Source organism: Orbicella faveolata, unplaced genomic scaffold (assembly GCF_042242905.1).
Source record: "Orbicella faveolata isolate gen_17 unplaced genomic scaffold, um_ofav_v1 contig_3, whole genome shotgun sequence".
Taxonomy (NCBI): Eukaryota; Metazoa; Cnidaria; class Anthozoa; order Scleractinia; family Merulinidae; genus Orbicella; species Orbicella faveolata.
Genome location: NW_028301558.1, coordinates 23,058,302 through 23,074,441, shown reverse-complemented (window position 1 = coordinate 23,074,441; position 16,140 = coordinate 23,058,302). Strand labels below are relative to the sequence as shown.

Genomic DNA, 16,140 nt, shown 5'->3' with positions numbered 1-16,140 from the left:
CAATTAAACATGATGTCTCGTCGGATAAATAAGGAGGAAGTCACGAAAACTAAAATTGCGTTTAACAATGCACAAAAACAAAATAGCAGACACCAAAGACCTTTGCTTTAAGTTTGATACATCGTCGGACTGTTCCGTTTGTTGATTTTTTTACCGTTAATCTTAGTTTTTATTTCGTGCTCATTGCACAGCTTTTAGCGCCATGTTGTCAATTCTGAATACATCATCAGATCTCAATACTACTAAATGTCGGTTTGACCGGAGAAAGCCCATTAAGTGAGGCGCATTCCGTGCCTTGCTCTTATTCTGTTTTACGATAGCTCCGCAAAATACTACATTTTTGCGTTTCTAGTTCAGTCTGTTTGACGCGTGACTTTAATGTACCGCGGCGAAGGGCAGCGAGTCGGTGTAAAAGTGAAATGGTATGAAATGAAGTGGATTTGTCAAAATATTTGCTTATTTAAGTGCTAGAAAAAAGTTTAAAAAAAACCTTAAGCGCGCAGAGTAAATAATGACGACCTATTGTTAGTTTTTTCCTTTAATCGTTGTGGCTTAGGGCAGCTGTGAATAATTCATAGGCGATAGGACTTCTTCCTGAACTGTTCTGCACGCAATGTGGTTGTTTCCTCGCGGATGTCAATGATTTTTCTGAGCTTGAGTTGTCATTTACTACATACATGTATTTGACTTAATACACGAACAGTGATTAAAATCCATTTCAAATAAAACAGTACGGAGCATCTCATTTCGCCCACACAAGCACAGTTCCTACACGAAAGCCGTTACGAGGGAACAGACTGGGCCGGAACGACTGACTAGCTCATGTCGAACGATCGAATAATGAGATGGTTTCCAAGCTGGACAAACCTGGCTGTTGTTAATCTTAATGCATTTATGAGCTCAGTATTTGATCGCTTTTGAAGGGACTGAGAATTCATACGTGCTCGTGAGAATCGCCAGGGTTATTCTAGGGTTATGTACTGGAGCCTAAACCCATTTGTCTATTCCCTATCAAGCCAGAATCTCGTTAGCACAAAGTTCGTGGCATTTGAAAAGAAAATCTGAGGCTTACACAGACAGCCCTGAATCGATGAATGGGCCCTTGAATATATAATTCAGCCACCGCTTAAAATTATCGCTATAGAAAGTCGGAACAATATGTAGCTGTTGCACGAAAAAGAAAACCATTAAGCGACGATTCACGCTAAAATGAAAGAACAAAATAATAGAATAATTAATATCTGATGCAAATCGAAGAAATAGCGCAGACAGTTTTACTCAAAATAGAAAGCATCTGATAACCCGTCAAAATTGGGCCAAGAAATTGAGTGAACCAGTACAAGAATCTATAACAGTGTGTCATTTATGACGTAATGGTTTTGGGGGCGAACCAGCCCTTTAATAGCCAACCCAACGCTAATAGGGCCACTATGGTTTCACCTTGAACTCTCAGCTGAAACAACAACTCAATGCTTGAAGAGATTAATATTTTACTTTACTCAGTTCGGTTCTTGACAGGAGGATTTTACGGCAAATTATTTTGTCGCTTATTCTTCAACGCGTCCTCCTGACTCAGCTTGACATGACAACCATGTGATACTGATATGGAGCAAATTGTTTCCTCTGAACACGCATTTAAATTTCAACTGCTCAAAAGAAATGTGAATATGCCAATAGGCTATCACAGTAATTTTGCGGTCACAGAGAATAATAATCCGGCTTTCAGGGCAGGAAGGAAGAACACCCAACTATCCACCGGCTTATCCAATACCTTTAATATGTACATACAATTAACAATCGATAGTTATATTTCGCATCAGTCACTACTCAAATGCAAACGCTTCGGAATTAGCGTGACACGTTATCATTAAGGTAATATGATACCACTGTGTTTAAGTACACTTTTCCCCAAACTAATTTCCACATGTTGCGCCAAAAGTTGGGAGAATTCCAGTGTATAAAAATACAGCTTCAATCAGTTGACGTGACACTGTATTGAGGGAGGAGTGACATCGTGATTGCTGTACTATTCGCGTTTCCATGCAGAAACCTGAACGAAGCTTGAAAGAATTTTAACAGGTTAGCTTTGGTTGCTGAGTGGGCAGAATTGAATGAATAAAAGTAATTTAGTACGCAAGCGAGATCCAGAGATAAATACTGACAAGACATATTTAATTTCAAAAACCATATAGATAGAAGTTTCGCTTTGAAACCCGTGAAGCATACTTGCTATTGTAGCACGAAAATCATGAGAACATTGTGTTCGGTACGGCTCGTGACTAGTGCTTTGGTTTCTTCCGCCTGTTCATACACACGCACTCTGTAGCCTTATGCGTGATAATAAAAGAATTTTAGCGAAAGTTCTCGACCACTTGTCAACTGAAACGAACAGGGCTGTCAAATTGATTAGAAATGACATGTTTACTTAACAACAGCTGAACAATTTCCTTCCGAGCCAAGTAACAGGTATGTCCAAGGTACGCCAGATATCTGAAACTCAAGTGAAACTGTGGATTACCAGTCGCGACGCTTCTCCTCTCCCCTTTCCACGTTCCACCCCTCTCTTCTCGGAGAGGAACAGAGACCGGACTCGAATGAGCGGTGGAAATCGAGCCTAGAGAAACTGTTTTGCACATATTCTTAGCTCTGATTAAATTCATCAAATTGATAGAGTTATCATAGTGCTCCAAACGAAAACAATTCATGCTCTACCTTAAAAGTACCTTACCTTATTTATTACTCTTTGCCTTTGTTTTATCTAGCCCTCTTCCGCCCCACCCAAGGAGAGACTGAAGTACAGCACAAATCATTAAATAGACTGAATTTGGTCGTTTAATTCTCACTTTGTGATCAGAGATATTTTGGCACTTGGCACACAGTCTTGAGGTGCGACCATATTTCTCCGCCGCTGAGAAAATGGCAAGGGCAAAGTTACTCAAATCCGGGAGACTTAACAAGAAAGAGAAGTGTTTCTGGTGTCGCTGCTAATACTTCATCCATAATGTTTATTGTCATCACTTCAGCAATTTACATAAGATTTGGTTGCTTAGATAATGTAGATCTCAGACAGAGTTTTTGTGGTTCAAACATGATATATAGTTAGTCATAGTTTCTGAAAATACTGTGTGTGGATCCTCATAAACAAAATAGTGTAAATAATATTGTAACACGCAGCCACTGATTGATCAAAGTTTTGGCTTATTTTCTTATCTAAGTGAAAACCGCTACTGAAGTGTTCAGTCGGCTTTACCATCATGATGCATCATAAAGTACCGTAAAAAAAGCACAAAGTAGCCCTTTCTGGTTCATTCTCCGGTTGGTATAATCGAAACGTAAAAGAAATCCTTACATTAGTTCCAGTGAATGGGCTAATATTCCATCATTAAAAACTGTGAGGTTTTCTTGACTTTTTGAAAATTCAAGACGCTTGCAAATCGAATTATTTTGTCGATTAATTCAAAATGGATGTGAGGTAGCCAGGAAAAATTCAAGATAAAAAATAAGTGCTTACTATAAAAAAATACTCTTTGGTTTTATTGTGTTATGAGCTCACCCGCCGTCCAGCCGGTCACTGGGGGTCCTGAACCAAGCCTGAACCTTTTCATGAGAACAGATATGGATTTCTGATTTCAAGACTGTTTTTTTTTTTCCTTGATTAATATATGGCTCTTCCATCTGGCCACTTGAGTTTATTTACCTTAGTAAATAATTCAGATATATTGTTAATGTTCTTAAAAATGTATGCGTTTATGATAAATTATATCAGGAAAGCACATTTCCTCTTGCTGGGTTTTGGTAAGATTTATCGTCAAGATTAGTAAAGTTTGGATTAATTCTACATAGGTTAAAAAGGGGCCTTTTCCGGGCGACCACTGCAAAATTGCCGGACACATGGGCCCGATTGCTCAATATATCAAGTACGATCTGTTATTACGAACAAATTTCACGCAAGTCAAAGCACGGGTCCTACATTTGCTTGTATGAGTAACAATAGTAATTGTTCGGATATTTAAAAGCATGGTCAAAACTTTATGGTCCTTGCGCGTGTAAAATAAAGACACCTTTTCTTATTACAAGAAAATTCCCGTCACCGATGGGAATAAAGAAGCTGGAAATAAAGTTGCGAGTAGTTTCGTGCAATCCGGCTTAAACTCATGTCATTTACACGATTCAGAGTTACTGATCGACTTACAAAAGCACTCAAGGTTGAAAGAGTAATTAAAATTAGGTGGTTTCCGTGGCATCCTTCTCCCAACAGGAACGAAAAACTTTGCTTCAATGCACAACACGCAATCAGAGCAAAACACAAATTAAAACATGCACTATTGTGTGGCAACTAAAGTGTGACTTGATGTGTTCACATTTTCATGATAATAAGACGAGGAAAGACCAGCGATGCCGTACGGAACTACTGAACTGAATTAAAGATGAATGTAATGAAAACTGAAAAAACATTGCGCTTTCAGTGGTTTTATGCAGCGTTAGTTGCATTCTAAAGACGGAAGGTAACGGACGTTCAAGGCAGACAAATTGCTTCACGTACTTAGTAACCAAGTGTCGACAATTATGAAATGTTTAAGCAAGCAACCGGAACGATGATCCTGCTGGTATACGTTGGATCAATAGTGATCTAATCGGCTTCACGTATAAAATGAAGAATACAAAAGCAGAAACCGACACAACGTAGGATGATTATAAACCCTCTCACGGTCAGTCCCACCCCCCACCCCCTCTCACTTTTACCCTGATAACACCTGCACCACTCTCTATGTAAAAATGAACAACCGCTGACAGCGCGTACCCTCCTCCACTGAGTATTTGAGCCGTACATCAACTAGCTAATTTCAGGCTAACTTCTACAGCTGAGTTGCCAATTACCAGGACGACAAAAAGCACCTTTCATCCCCTTTTTTTTCGCGTCAAAGTGAGCCTCCAACGTAATAGCTCTTTGGGCTCGTGTCAATCTCACTGTCGAATTGTCCCTGAGAAAAAAAACTGTGATGAATTTTCATTCAACAGCGATAACTTCATTGCCACTTGGACTGGGTTTACGCTAGAAGAGATTTTTCCTAGACTACGAGTAGTCCCTCTTTCGCTTAGTCCGTCGTGCGTGACGCGAAAGGAAACCGCGAGAAAAAAATGGCCGCGCGAAATCCTGGGGGCGAGAAGAACGGCTGCGCGAGATCCTTCGGGTGAGAAGAACGCGAAAGGAGGATTTCGCGCGGCCATTTTTTTCTCGCGGTTTTCTTTCGCGTCACGCACGACGGACTAAGCGAAAGAGGGACTACTCGTAGTCTAGATTTTTCCGGATTCGTAAATGATTCCGTATTCATCACTTAAGGTCCTTTAGAGTATTGCTGGTTTTCAGTGTCACGCAATTCAAAATAGATCAAAATAAAAATCAAAACCGGTCAATAGATAAAGTCCAGAATCTGGGAAATGAAAGAAGGTAAATATGCAAAGACTCTCGCCAAAATTCTGGACATAGCAATTTTTCTTAAGCGGGATATGCGGAGAAATTTTTTACCCAAATTTATAGAGATTTGTATGGAGACGCCATGCCCGGGACGCCATGCTGGTGCCCATCCGTATGGGCTCCAAAATGGCGGCCGGAAACCAACAGAAACATCTGTCACTGAGTTTTGCTACAAAAGCGTGAATTTATCCCTCGAGGAACTCTAAAACATTAAAATAATACTTTTTCTAGGACATGAACTGTTCAGGTAGCCAAGTTCCCCGAAATAAGTCACTTTTTTAACCATCATGACAGGTCTCTAGGCCGTCATGTAAATGCCGCGTCACGCAAAAGCTTAGAAATTCAAGCGTAGTGTATCACAAAACCAAGAACCCATTCGGAGCGAAGATTTGTATGAATATTAGTTTTCAGCTGCTCTTATACATCATTTAAGTAAAATCTCAGGAAGATCAATAGTTTAGTAGTTCGAATTTTGGTGACGTCATGTGAAAACCAGCTTTAATCTTTAATCTTTAATAAGTATACTCCTTAAACAGTGGAACTATACTAGGAGTTTAAAATAACATAATAAAAGCACGTAATAAATAATTACAATATGTATATATACAATAAAAATTATAAGTTAGTAAAAGATAAGATAAAATAGATTAAGTATAATCTCGTCGAGACAAGTTAGGAGGTCTGGATATACATTATACAAAAAGATTTAATGGCTGCAAGAGCAATAGTCTTAAAATTATTTATATCAACATCTTCATAAATAGGTAAATTGTTCCATGCTACTATTGTCCTTGGATAAAAGGAAAACTTATAGACATCATTTGATACACGGATTTGTTGGAAAGGACGACTGTTCAGTAATCTGGTGGCCCTTGTTATTTCGCGGACTTCAGGAGGAAAGCTAATACCAACATGTCCCATCAAGATCTTGTAGAACATAGTAGTTTGAAAGAGGAGTCGACGATCTTCAAGGGAGTCCCAACCAAGATGTTCGATCATTGGAGTAACATGACTAAATCTTGAATAGTCATTTAATACAAATCTTGCTGCTCGGCGTTGAACCATCTCTATTTGAGTGATGTTCTGTTTGGTGAAAGGATTCCAAGCGCAAAACGCATATTCGAGTTTTGGGCGGTTTTATTCTTACTCCTGGGCGTTTACACTGTAAGGGTATTCGGATTCCTAACCGTTTACACACGACGATTCACGCTGAAATAGTTACCGAACTGATTGTTACCTCGACAACGTACTCAGGGTGAAAAATAATGCCGCCAAAAAAGAAGGCTGGGAGTAGGGGGGGGGACAGTCTGAAGTTGTTGTATTGTCCAACCAGGCATTTGTTCTACGTGGTCTCATCCAAAACCGTTGTGGTCTTCGTCATCATCGTCGTCCGTCCCGTCCGACAAAATGTAGAGAACGTCAACAATTGGCTTGCGTCATTAATTTCGTCTTCTCTCGAATATGGCATTTCCCATTATAAAATTGAGTGCCTGTTCCTGCAACAGAATGAAGCAAACAGCGATCGCCATCGGCAATGGAACTACTGGGTCCATCACTTCGGTTCTACTACAACCTCAAAAGTGGGCAGAAAAAGTAGCAGACGGGAAAAAATGTTCCCACTTTAAAATACGGATTCAAAATCTCCGGGACACGATCGAACCCAGGAGTTTATATTTCTTCGGCCGACTTGTGTGTAAACGACAAAATCAATCCGGTACTAAAACAATCTGGATTCGTCTCGAATCCGAAACAATTTCCGTTTAGTGTAAACCTAGTGTCATTTCACACGATAGCGACTATCATGTAAAAGTAAACTTTCGCTGCGGTTTAACGGACTACAGTCGCAGCTCATTGTAGACAATTTTTTTTTTATAATTTCTATAAGTTATTATATTACGGAATGCTGGTATCAAATATACAAATAAATTGGGTAGAAAATTCTACAGCGAAAAAAAATTAAAGGGTATTTTGAAGAAGCGCAAAATTACAAGTATTGATAGAAGTGTTAAGTTCATCAAATGTGATTTTATGAGAGGATATCAAGAAATCAGAACTTCACACACGTTTTGAATCTTTTGGTTGATTACTTCTTTCTTTTTAGTTTTTAGTCTTTTGGCATTTTTTCCCTCTACTGCAAGATGATGAAGCTAGTTCCCTTGACATAAAGCACTTGGGCTCTGTAACAAACTAATCACAACTAGAATAGAAAACTGAATGATTTAATGAAGGCGACTTTTCTCACGCATCATCAATTCCACACACACCAAAAAAATACACAAAACGGAAAACCGACAATTTAGCCAAAGGCTTTCATGACGATTGACTTAACTCGTGTATTGAAGCAGACATTTTATCAAGACATTAACTGGTGACGAACCTGGATAGAAATGAATAAATTCCATGCAGGGGGGATGGGCGCAGGCAGTATTGGTGACGCGGGCGACATGAAACAGAATGAAAATAAATATAAATAAATAATTAAAAAAAGGTATATTGAGCGATAGACAATTTAAAACTACGCAAACGAAGTAAAATCAAAATAAACAGTAGCTGAGTCTGACAAGCAATAGCAACTTCAAGCAATTTTAGATTGTTGTAAACAGACCAACACAGTCTGTTGTCTCGGTAGTGATTTGCCTAAAAATAAACTTCACGACAGTATAGTGGTTTCTTATACACTTCAACTGATATAGCGCTGATAGGAATAGCGGCTTTCGATGAAAAGTCGCCCAATATCTCTCTGTTCAGTCACGTAGAGTACATAACAGTGCATGTATCTGATGTATTTTGCCTTTGCTTTGCCCCAGTACAGCGACATCATCACTCGGCACAGAAGTGCCATGTCATCAGTTTAGTTTAGCCTTTGCTCTCACTTACTCTCTCCCTAGTATCTTTCCGAACTCAATCGAACACAGCCTAATGGACTGAGTTCGATTGGGTTAGATTTGTTCGCTTTAGCCTGGGAGCATGCTCTCATCATTCGTGGCACGAGAAAAGCCGTCGGCGAGTATCGTTGGTGGCACGAACAAAGCCGTCGACGAACGAAGCGTGAGTCCCCTCACCGGCTTGCTTCGCTCGGTTACTCTTTGCTTATCGCCTTTGTTCTTGCTGCAACGCATAAGAGCCTGCTCGCTGGCTATGTTTGGTTAGGTTCGACTGGTTCGGAAATCGAACTCATACAAAGTTCGGTGTTCGATTTCGTTCTATTGCAGAACTACAATCGTACTCAATCGAACTCAATCCATTGATTGAGTTCGATTTCCGAACGTTCGATTGACCATGCCGAGATGAACATGAAAGCACCCGGAACTTCTTGAGTATCACTGATTGCCCGCTATGCTGTAAAAGGTAATCCGGTTTGAAATGAAATGAGCATTGTCGACTTATTGTGTTGGAAAATTCATTATGCGAAAAACCAAGCTTGAATGGAGCGGAAATGAAAAGATCTGACTCGTGCTGTGAGCGCATCACGAGAAAGTCAATAAGCTAATGGAAGCTCGGAAACTAAAAAAGGATCAAAGTTCTGTGGCCTCGAGAACTGTTCAAGGGTCGTACAAGTTATCAGTTACGTTTGGATGAAGACAAAATGCTGATGATAAGCATTGAAGCTCTCAAAGCTCGAAGGGAAGAGAAGTACTTACTAACTTAACTTGTTCGAGCCATACTGACGGGAATATTATTGGCCCAGCTCGGACGTCGTTTTTGTACGAACCTCGCTGCGCTCGCTCCATACTACGTGTACTGCTGCGACGTACCTCGGGCCAATATTCCCCAGTACAGAGGTTGGTATCAGGTTCATGCACAAGTTATTGTATTTTTCAAGTGTGAACACTTTTGCTAACGACAACAATATTCTCAAGTTTAATAAGTGAGCCTAAACTTGTTGAGATTAAGTCGAGATCGAGATATTCAGGTCTTCGATCCTCGGAAATCTCTGGCTACCTTCAGAAAATCTTCCCTGCAGATGTTTATTATTGTCCACAGAACCACGAGAGGACGGAGCATCTTGACAAAACCAAGCAATGTATAGAGAACTAATTAGCTGTTATATTGTTAATCATGATCATTTTATGGTCGAGAGCTCGTAAAAATAGCCAGTTATGCATCTTGTGCTCTGTAAAGTATTATTAACTTCCATTTCGGCTTGACATCAAAACGAATCCCTTCTTTGTATGAGGGCCTTCCGGAAGACAGAGTTCCAAACTGACTGTAAATCTTTTGCTGATACAAAATTACACCCTTGCCTTTTGCGAACTTGAGCATTATCGTGTAGCGGCGTGATAAAAGTGCATGACTAGAAGGGGTGGCGAATGGTAAATGCGAGACTTTGCGAGACGACGAGATTAGCGTTTTTCCTTGCGATCCCGAGACATTTTAATTTCTTCAATTGCGAGACCGAGACTTTAAAGCTCTTTAAAGTGTTTTAAATGCGAGCTCGAGACGTTCAGGTTCTAAGATGTTGTGATGTCTTTTAACTTTACCAACAAAAATAATTTAAACAAATCGGTACTAAACGACTTTCTTAACCTTGAAAAAAATCGAGACTGCGAGACAGCTTTGTGAGAAAAATCGAGACTGTGAGATGCACATAACCGCTAAAAAACTAGACTGCGAGACCCGTGAAATTCGACGAAAATTTTGCGAGACCATGGGTTTTTAAAGGACCATTCGCCACCCCTACTAGACAAGGATTTCATCTCGGGATAAACCGTCAATCAGGCCAAATCCTGAACTGAACGGCTTCCCAGGGTAATAAAACTGTGGAACGTTGGTGGCGTGCTGGTTATTGAGCATTTTATTTCACCGGGGATTATATATATATATAAGAAATAAGACAAATAAGATGAGTTGGTCGAAGATCATACTCCCTTTGCACTTTGAATCTTTATAAAACTGGGCGGGAAGGATCAGGGTGTTTCTCTAATTTTAGAATTTTTCAAAATGGTACTTTTAATTTTTAAATTGTCGTTAGCTCATATTAACCAAGCTGGAGAATCTTGACCGAGGCCGTGAATAGAGATCGGACGAAAAATTCTTCACGTGAGACACTCGAGTCAGTCGAGTGTGAATCTTCGTCCCCCATTTTGAATTTTCTTTAAAAAATCGCTTATCTAGCAGCCCGGCTGTCTGGAGCTGGAATCAATGATCTGCTCCAAGGAGGAGGGGGATCTGGCTCGTTTTCCACAGAAAATGCATAAATTGTCTACTAAGACGTTGTTAAATATGGAAGCAAGGCCAATTTGAGCATCAAGCTGCTCCGATTTCTCAGAATTGGTAGAAAACTAGAAATTGCTCAGAATGCAAAAGGTTGCTCGAAAGGAAAAACGTTGCTCGAAATACGAGAAGTTGCTAAAAAGTTGCCGAGCAACTTGTGGAAAGCCCTAGCTCCTATGGATACCACCCTAGTTGCTGAATGGGCTACCCTGGTAAAATAAAGTTGCTTACTTACTTACTCGTCCCGCCGAATTCCGATTCCCCCGGGGGCATCATGTTTCTTGGTGACTGTTCTAAGCCTTTTTCTAATGCCAACTATCTCGATCTCTATCGTTTTTTCTCTTTCTTCCGGCATACCCCGGCAATGGGAATCCCACCTCCCGTCTTCTCTTTTCTTTTCCCCCTTTTCCCATCTTCCGTAGGGTTCTAGCAACCTCCCTATCTGCCTACCTAATCAGATCAATTGGATCTACACATCGTCATAACGTTCATTTTAAATTAGAAAATTAGTTCACTTTCATATCCATCATTTTCTCTTGTATCCATACATTGTAATAGTTTTAGTAAACGTATTTTAGTATTTTGATATTTTAGTATCTAGATTAGTTTGAGTAGATAGGTGTCCCCAATTAGCTTACTGTATAGCTAAATACATCATGGACATGGAAATGAATGTTTATTATTATTAATAAGCCCAATAAAATTACTATTATTTTTATTGATTGTTTTATTAATATTTTATTTTTATCGAAACTGTAGTATATGAATAGTGTTTTTTCCCTCATTATTTTTATTATTATCATCATCATCATCATTAAACGCTAACCGGGCGTGTGTCCACTAATTTTAGAAAGTCGATAATGGCATGAGCTTGTCAATTAGTATTTTAGGATCTCATGATATTTTTATTTTCATCAAAATTTTAGTCTACGTTAGTGGAATGTGCGAAGATTTGTTAAATAGGTTTTCTGAGGAGATTTTCACAAAGTTTTTATTATTATTTTTATTACAACTATTATTATTATTATTATTGTTGTTGTTAGTATGGAAAAGTGCTCAATAAAGTTTGCTATTATTAAATGTTGTTATTATTATTATTATTATTATTATTATTATAAATGAGGTCAAATGAGTTTTTCATACTTGAGGGACAAAGGAAAAGAAGGGCTGCTCGTAGTCCGTATGCCTTCTATAGTTGCGTCTGTATGACGTCTTTACCTTAATTACCTTGAAATTGCCGAATAAAATTTCAATGCTACATTGACTGGCAAGGTGCGGAAAATCAGTTGTAATAAACGGGCGGTTTAATCCCGGGAAGGGTATTCCCAGAACCCGGGGATTTATTTCAGAAATACTGATCGACTCCTGATCGTGTAAAGAAAACAGTGCTTCTCATAAACTAAGCAGAGGTCTATTTTTTACAATTTTCACTTCTAGTCACAGACAACATAACCGAAGAAGAGGCCAGACACTTCTCACGCATCCGGTTTTGTGGAAACACCGTTTGAAGCGTTTGCCCGATTCCAAACGAAAAAGGAAAATTGGAAGCTACCGTAACATGGTGCATAATTTTTTCGTGATAACGTACGAGACAAGTTTACTAGCGGTACAACATGTTTGCCATGCCTGCGCTGAGGCTCATGCCGGGGGCTCATGTAAGGATACGAAGTAAATCTCCAAAACGCACCACGACAATTTGATTTATATTTTATAATTTGTTTTGTTAAGGCTGGGCGTGGTCGGGTGTAGTTTCCTGTAGAGTGACCAGACACTTCTCACGCATCCGGTTTTGTGGACACACCGTTTGGACCGTTTACCCGGAACGATTCCAAACGAAAAAGGAAAATTGGAAGCTGCCGTAACATGGTGCATAATTTTTTCGTGATAATGTACGAGACAAGTTTACTAGAGGTACAAGAATTCTTTTTCCCGGATTTGAACCATGTGTTAAAAGCAATCACGGGACAGCAATACGATCTGCTGTTGGTATTGTTATTGACAAAAGCTTGACAGCCAAAATAATTTGCATTCTTTCAACCCATATATTCTCCAACGAATGGTATCACTTTTCATATCATGTACATGGGTCGTCTCAGGGCAAAGAATTGATCTCAGGTTCTCTTTTATTTTGGACCTTGCGTGAGATATAAACTGAATAATATTTCTATGGCGACTTCAACAGTCGAGGCGGTTTATGTACCAAACAACATCGATGGAAAGGACTACTTGGATAACCAACGTTGGCGTCTTCGAATTTGGATTTGTTCTGGCATATCCACGTTGATTGTGTTATCAACAGCCCTAGCACTCATTATTCTCATTTTGAACTTCTCAACGTTTCTCTCACAGACTTATGATCTTGCTGAAGGCGACATGAGGCTGATTTCGGTATCAACAGCTTTCTGTGAAGAAATTTCTCTCGGCAAGGACTCTTCCAAACGAAAGCTCTGGATTGTACCGTCTTCCCACGTAAGTCCCCAACCGCGACAAACAAATATGTCGACCGAAGTGTTTGTATCTAAATTTAAATATTGGTACAAGGGTTTCTATTTACTTGAGGGATCTTCTGTTATCATAGATGCCAAGTCTGAGAGCTCTTTAAAGCTCTTTATTTTCAAAGACAGAAAGCGTTTGGACGAATGGCTTGATCGCAACAGTGATTCAACTGAGACCATCAGTAGCGATACAGAGTATTCCTCGCAGCCTTCGAAAATATCTTACACTCTCAACGTTCATGAAACAGGCAACTACTTCATTCTCTTTAGTTACGCCGGAGGAAAGAAAGACTTCACAAGGATGAAACTAGATTTGATTTTGAACCGTAAGGTGTACGATCTAGAATCTTCAATTTTCAGTTGTAACGCGGCATCCAGAGAAACGTGTTCGGCGCGGTTATTGTTTGGGTCATCTGAAGTTGGCGTGCTCGAGGTCACGAACGAGCCTTCTTATCTCAGTAATGAGCTTATTTCCACTTGGCGATGTGAGCCACGCATCTGGTTTTACGTGGCGGTCTTTGTAGGGCCCATCTTGTTAGCTATCGTCGCCAGCTTCGTGTTCTATTTTGTTTTCGTCAACCGCACGAGAGACAGACATTTACAGAGGCTTGCGATCCAAAGGCAACAAGTGCTAAGACGCACAAGTAGCACTTGTTGTGAACGAAGTAACCCCTTTGGTAATAATAGGAGTTTGAACGGTTCATTGAGGAGACCTCCCAGTCGAACACCAAGCACACGTAGCTTTGGTAACCAGAACGACATGTCACACGCCACGTGTCTGCAGCCTTTCGTGACAACCATGTATACGGGAAACTCAATAAGCGAAGACAGCGGGCACGACACAGACGAGGATGATAAAAGAACGAGCAACTCGGTCCGCCCTCAAAAGCGAACATCCTCTGTTGATGGAGCCTCTTTGGCCTCAGGAGACAGTGTCTCTAGAAGACCAAGTTTCAGTACATTCCAAGGGAGCGAGGATGAAAATTCGAGTGTCACAAAGATTGAAGCTGTTTCGTCACACAACAGAAGTGGACGAGTCCGTGACAAAAGCCGCGAAAGACGGTCTGCTGATGAAAGAGCAAACAAAGCTTCATTTAAGATAAGATCTGATCGCGATGAAATGCGTGATAAAATTCCCAATGGTAGTCTTTCCAGAAACTATCCTACTAGGAGATATTCCAGTGATGAGTTACATGACCGAAGAATTAAAACACTGCCTCGAAATCGTGGCAACACAGCACCTGCTATCCATCCCAGCAGTCAACGTGCCCCCAAAGCGCAGCTTCTGCCCAGTAGACCAGCCTCTCTTCCATGTTTGCAGCAACCTGACGGGGCATGGGGACTACCTTCAGATTTAGTACTCGACTGCCGACCGAAAGTCAGTGGTTCTATAAGTAAAGACGATTTTCGCCCAGCTCGAGAGGAAAGCACAATTGAACCTCAGGAAATTAAATTACGGACGCATTCCGGGAGACGGCGAGAGATGGGCTGGTCTCCAAGACTTTCTATGGTATCCGAGGTGTAAAAAAGTTTTGATCAAATTACGACTTTCTTAAAAAGCAAATATTTGTGTCGTCTAAGTCAAACATAAAGCTATTCAAGTTTTGTTAACACCTTGCGCTTGTCTGCACGTGATCCAAGTCTTGTTGTTGGCATGTTGCAGGTGACAGTAATGTTAGTTGTTCATGTTATTGCATTTATTGTAATTTCCTTCGCACCCGTGATTGAGTGATCGAGAGGAAAGCGTTGCTTGAAAAGATTAAGTCAGTTTCCCGATAAAAGTAAAACTAGTACAGCCTATTCAAGCCGAATTCGCGTCCGTGGCTACAAGTGGCCGGTTCACATACAGCGAAAATGCTAGCCTCTTCCTGGCGTTCAGTTAGTTGGGACGCAGTGCGAAAAAGAGGTGAGAAGGGGCTTGGTACGAGAAGCGAACGAACGCTTCCTCTCGCATTCCCGCGCCGCGTTTCTCCACTTTTCTTTCGCGCGCCATTTGTCCCGCTGCACACCAAGTAACTCCACGCCTGCTGGAAGAGACTACGAGAATGTGAATTCTCGTGGTGCTAAAAGCACTGCTTTGACTGAACATTAATTGACAATTCTAACTCTACCTATCGTTTTCATTCGGCGTTCATCTATGTATATTTCTTTGATTGTATTTTGTTACTGTCCTAACCGGTCTCGCCAAGTTCAAGTTAAAATAAACATTTTGTTCACTCTGGAAAATATTTTTAAGTGAGCAATTGTAAGCTCAAAGTTTCGCGCAAATGACCTACTAAACTAAGAAAAGCATAATTTAGTGGCTGTTCAATTAAACTGGAATAAGGCATTTTTTATGTTTTTGTTCAATAGTGAGTTTTTTCTGGCAATAATTTAGTAACAAGCACGCACAAGTTGGCAGAGGCAAATACTATAACCACCTGTTCTGGTCATTTGCCAGTAATTAGATTGCTAACCAGTCTTTTTCCCTGTCGTAATTGTTCGGTTTTTCCCATCACACGGTCTCTTATAATGTAAACGTTCCCCATCCTCCCCTCCTTTGTGCTTGCTTGACACTTGGCCATATTTGGGAAGGAAATATCTTTTTATTTATCAGTACCCCTGCCGGGTTGTTCAAAGCCCGATTAAGCTAACCCAGGATTAACCAGAATTTTGATTTTAGTTCTATAACTATTCGGCGAGGTTTTCTGTTGATAGTGTACGTCCTCTAGCGTAATAACATAAGCAGTAACAAGCATTTAAAAGAAAAAGAGAATACTTTGGTTAACTTTTAATCCTGGTTTAGCGTTAATGAACAACCCGGCACAGTTAATTGTGGTTGTCACAAGAATATGATCAGAAGATGTCAGACTGAAATGGGGAAACAAGATGCGTTGTTTAGACTTCGGCCGTAATCTCAATAAACCATTGTACGGGAACGCTTGATTTCGTTTGGGGCAATCAGGTACCCACTAC

At 40.2% G+C, this 16,140-nt stretch overlaps 1 protein-coding gene and 1 long non-coding RNA gene across 2 annotated transcripts; both read left to right on the top strand.

Moving 5' to 3' along the window:
• The first annotated feature begins 1,706 nt into the window (after positions 1-1,706).
• On the top strand, positions 1,707-3,119 carry LOC149106906 (uncharacterized). The gene is made up of 2 exons (XR_016209565.1): positions 1,707-2,079; positions 2,763-3,119. It is a non-coding gene; the product is annotated as an uncharacterized LOC149106906 (long non-coding RNA).
• A 9,273-nt stretch (positions 3,120-12,392) lies between these two features.
• On the top strand, positions 12,393-16,103 carry LOC110053002 (uncharacterized). The gene has a single exon (XM_020759188.2). It carries the CDS (start codon positions 12,857-12,859, stop codon positions 14,708-14,710), a length of 1,854 nt encoding a protein of 617 aa, XP_020614847.2. The 5' UTR covers positions 12,393-12,856; the 3' UTR covers positions 14,711-16,103.
• Positions 16,104-16,140: the final 37 nt, after the last annotated feature.